Source organism: Oratosquilla oratoria, chromosome 25 (genome assembly GCF_046742065.1).
Source record: "Oratosquilla oratoria isolate Oo_2021 chromosome 25, ASM4674206v1, whole genome shotgun sequence".
Taxonomy (NCBI): Eukaryota; Metazoa; Arthropoda; class Malacostraca; order Stomatopoda; family Squillidae; genus Oratosquilla; species Oratosquilla oratoria.
The window spans coordinates 94106-98927 of NC_134801.1; the positions used below are offsets into that span (position 1 = coordinate 94106).

The window sequence follows — 4822 nt, forward strand, 5'->3', positions numbered from 1 at the left end:
AGATTCTTGCGCGCATCCTGAACAACCGCCTCAAAACGTTGTCAGAGAGGATCCTTCCTGAGACACAGGCCGGCTTCAGACCATCGCGAAGCAGTACCAACATGATCTTCGCGCTGCGACAGCTACAAGAAAAATGTCGTGAGCAACACCAGCCGCTCTACTTGGCCTTTATCGACCTATCTAAAGCCTTGGATCGTGTCTCGCGAGAGTTTCTTTGAGATATTCTCGCCCAGTATAGTTGCCCGGATAAGTTCATCCGGATTCTTCGACTCCTCCACGACGATATGCGCGCCAGAGTCCTAACTAATGGGGGTAGTTCTGAACCCTTTAAAGTCACCTCCGGAGTGAAGCAAGGCTGCGTGATAGCGCCAACTCTCTTCACCATCTTCATCGCGTCAGTGTTACATATCATACGAGATGACCTTCCACCTGGCATCGAGATCTCGTACAGAATGGACGGCAAGGTTTTTAACCTCGCTCGCCTCAAAAGTGCGTCAAAGACAACTGCGCAAAGCTTGCTAGAGTTCCAATATGCTGACGACAATTGTGTGGCAACTCACAGAGAGGATCACCTCCAGCAGATCCTAAATGCTTTCCATCACACATACACAAAACTTGGACTGAGCATCAACATCAAAAAGACTCACGTACTCTACCAACCTCCCACCAATGCTCATGTTGACAATCCGCCATCGATTCAACTAGAAGAAACCCTACTGGAAAATGTGAACCACTTCTGCTACCTTGGGAGCCATATGTCAGCGAAGGTAGACCTCAGTGAGGAAATCCTACACCGTCTGAAGTGTGCAGGAACAGCTTTCGGCAAGCTTCGAACAAGAGTTTTTGATGATCGGGACATCAGAAACGAAACAAAACGCATGGTGTAAAGGGCAGTCATTATTCCAACGCTCCTTTATGCATCCGAAACCTGGACCCCGTATAGTCACCACCTGAAAACGCTCCAGAAATTTCACCAACGCTGTCTTCGGAAAATCCTCAACATCAGTTGGGAAGACAGAAGAACAAACGTCAGTGTACTACAGGAAGCAAAAATTACCAGCATCGAAGCCTATGTCATCAAAGGCCAACTGAGATGGAGCGGCCATGTGGTTAGAATGACGGACGAACGTCTTCCCAAACAGATCTTCTACTACCAACTCAAAGACGGCAAGCGTACAAGAGGAGGCCAGAAGAAACGCTACAAAGACTCCCTAAACACGAACCTCAAAAATTGCAACATCGACTTCTTTAACTCGGAGGAAACGGAAAAAATAGACCACTCTGGAAAACCACCATCCATGAGGGAACAGCGACTTTCGAGTCAAAAAGGTCTACAGAGCTGGAGGAGAAAAGAAGATAAAGGAAGGAGCGCCAACAACAACCACGGCCGATTCTTCCTTCCGGCACAAGATGTCCACATTGCGACCGATCTTTTCGAGCAAGAATCGGTCTTATTAGTCACCTACGGACTCACCAGTAACTTTGCGCGAAGACTATCATCCTCAACCTTGAGGGATTGCCATCATATATGTATATATATATATATATATATTTCTATATATATATATATTTATATATATATATTTATATATATATATTTATATATATATACATATATATTTATATATATATATAATTATATATATATATATATATATATATGCATGCAATCACATCACCGTGATACAAAAATGCAAAATAACCACAGGAGAAGGGAAACTTGTAGACAGTAAGTACTTTCGTATATTACATCTTCAGACTGGGGAACTGTACCAGAGTCTGAAGATGTAATATACGAAAGTACGTACTGTCTACAAGTTTCCTTTCTCCTGTGGTTATTTTGCAAATATATATATATATATATATATATATATATATATATATATGTATATATATATATATACATATATATATATATATATATATATATTTCATTAAAGAAAATAGCAATTGATGCATTGATGATCTTCTTGTGTAGATTTTCAAGACGTCTAACTATACATAGACTTGGCTTCTGGAGGTAAGTTTGCTATCGCCGGTCCAAAGGACATTATTCAAGCTCAGAAGGAAGAAGAGTAGAGTTTTAGTGGAGCTTGACGTTTCGTACACTGTGTACATTTTCAAAAGTAATGACAAAGGTCAGAATACATAGACTTATATACTAAAAGAGAGGAGCATTGTAAGCGTAAAGAAAACCAATAGGGAATTGTGGTGTGAGGGAACCTATGGGTGGGCAGAACGCCGCATGTGGATCCGCCAATTAGGTACTTCGAACGATTTGTCGGGTAGGAGGCGGCTCATCAGTCGCGCATCAGGCTTCGGACTGAACACATCTTGCCGAGCGGATGGTATGATCATGAATTCCTGTGACTGAAGATTCATGGTAGGCATCTTGTCTTGTATGAGGAGGGCCTCGAGAATCTGTAACCTTCTTGTATCTTGGGCCTGTCCTATGATCTTAGTGTTTTCAGCCATGCCCTGTCTGGTAAGAGCTAATTCTTCTTGAGAGTTTAGTAGTACAGTATCTTATGTATGAACAATGAAGGGACTTACAGTTCCCTTATTTACAAGACAATTCATACGCTAGATGGCTACGTTGTAACTCAGAAGGAGCGGGGGAAGGGTTATTCTTTAGTAGGAGATTCGAAGTTTTCTTGTTTTCGTAGTAGATGACGAAATCCACCCGGTCGACAGGATTGGCAGATTTTACATGACGTTTGATGATTTGCCTGATGATTTTCTCTGTAGTCATTTTGGGATTTGTAGAATAATTTGATGCTTTCGCCTGAATTGGGGAGGACTGGAGCTTGGCCGTACCATTTGTTGATTTGCCTTTTGATTACCTTGGAAATATCCTGGTTGGAATAACCATTATTTACTAGGACTTGTGTGGCTCTTTCAATTTCTAGATCAACACTTTTTAGCTGCTGCAGTGTGTGAGAGCCCTTCTGATGTAAGCGCTGAAAGTAGAGCGTTTGAGGCACTCGCTTTTCCCATTTAGACACAGGCCCGGGTTGGTGGCTTTGGTATATACAGAAGTGTTGAAATGTGTCTGGTTCTGTGCTACGAGTACATCAAGGAAAAGAAGTTTACCGTTGGCACTGGACTCGGTTGTAAAATTGATCCCGGAAACTACTTGCAGTTTTTCTCTGAGGGGGATGAGGTCCTCTTCCTTTGCCACTTTCACAAAGATGTCGTCGATGTATCTAGCGTAAATATCAGGTTTGTCTATAATACGGAAAACTTCATGTTCCACCATCCCCATGAAGAAATTAGCGAAAAGAACCCCAAGAGGGGAACCCATCGCTACTCCATCAATTTGCCGGAACCTTCTCCCACTGGGTGAGAGAAACGGTGCTTCCTTCGTACACATCTCCAATAAGGTCCTAAGGGCTGTTTCTGGGATGTCTAGTTTTGGAGGACCTTCTGCATGGTAGATCTCATTAATGATAAAGTTGATGGTACGGTCAACATCGATGTTAGTGAAAAGACTCTCTACATATAAGAAAACGATCACACCGTCCGCGTTAGAGTTCTGGAGGAGATGGAGGAGATTTCCATCAGAAGACAAGTTGTAATCCCTTGAGACGAATGGGGTAAGCCACACCTTTAATTTCTTAGCAATCTCATAAGTAGGCGTAGGGATCTGGCTAATTATGGGTCCCATAATTAGCCAGATCCCTACGCCTACTTATGAGATTACTAAGAAATTAAAGGAGTGGCTTACCCCATTCGTCCCAAGGGATTACAACTTGTCTTGTGCTGCAGATTTTCTCCATCTCCTCTACAACTCTAACGGCGACGGTGTGATCGCTTCCTTAGACGTAGAGAGTCTTTTTACTAACATCTATATTGACCGTACCATCAACTTTATCATTAATGAGATCTACCATGCAGAAGGTCCTCCAAAATTAGACATCCCAGAAACAGCTGCGTTCTGCCCTCCCATAGTTTCCCTCACACCAAAATTCCCTATTTGTTTTCTTTATGATTACTATGTTCCTCTCTTTTAGTATATAAGTCTATGTATTCTGACTTTGTCGTTGCTTTTGAAAATGTACACAGTGTACGAAACGTCAAGCTCCACTAAAACTCTACTCTTCTTCCTTCTGAGTTTGAATCATATTCTTTGGACCAGCGATAGCAAACTTACCTCCAGAAGCCAAGTCTATGGTTATACGTCTTGAAAATCTACACAAGAAGATCATCAATGCTTCAATTGCTATTTTCTTTAATGAAATATATCTACAGGAAAACCTGCTGCCGAAGTATACATATATATATATATATATATATATTTTTTGGAAGGAGGCCATTTTGAATACAGGCTTTGTTGAAGTCTACAGCAGTAGTAGCATTGTTCAACTTGTAAGAAGTAGTCTCGATATATATATATATATATATATATATATATATATATATATATATTATATATATATATATATATATATATTTATATATATATATATATATATATATATATATATATATATATATATATATATGCTAATAAGAACACGGGTACGTGTGTTCACCTATGCGGTGCTCGGACAATTCGTCGACGGACACTTCGTCGACGGACACTTCGTCGTCGGACACTTCGTCGACGCACACTTCGTCGAACAGACGATTCGTCGAATAGACATTTAGTCGAACACCCTTTTTGTCGAACGGTCGTTTCGTCGCGAACGATTGTTTTGTTGCATAAAGGCAATTTCTATCTATCTATATATATATATATATGTATATATATATATATATATATATAATATAATATCTCTATATATATGATATATATATAGAGAGAGAGCTTTTACTTCAG

The 4822-nt window shown here is 40.4% G+C and overlaps 1 protein-coding gene across 1 annotated transcript; it reads left to right on the top strand.

The window, feature by feature from the left end:
• The first annotated feature begins 284 nt into the window (after window positions 1–284).
• Window positions 285–887, top strand: LOC143038786 (uncharacterized). Its single transcript, XM_076208325.1, has one exon. The coding sequence runs from the start codon at window positions 285–287 to the stop codon at window positions 885–887; it is 603 nt and encodes a 200-aa protein (XP_076064440.1).
• Window positions 888–4822: the final 3935 nt, after the last annotated feature.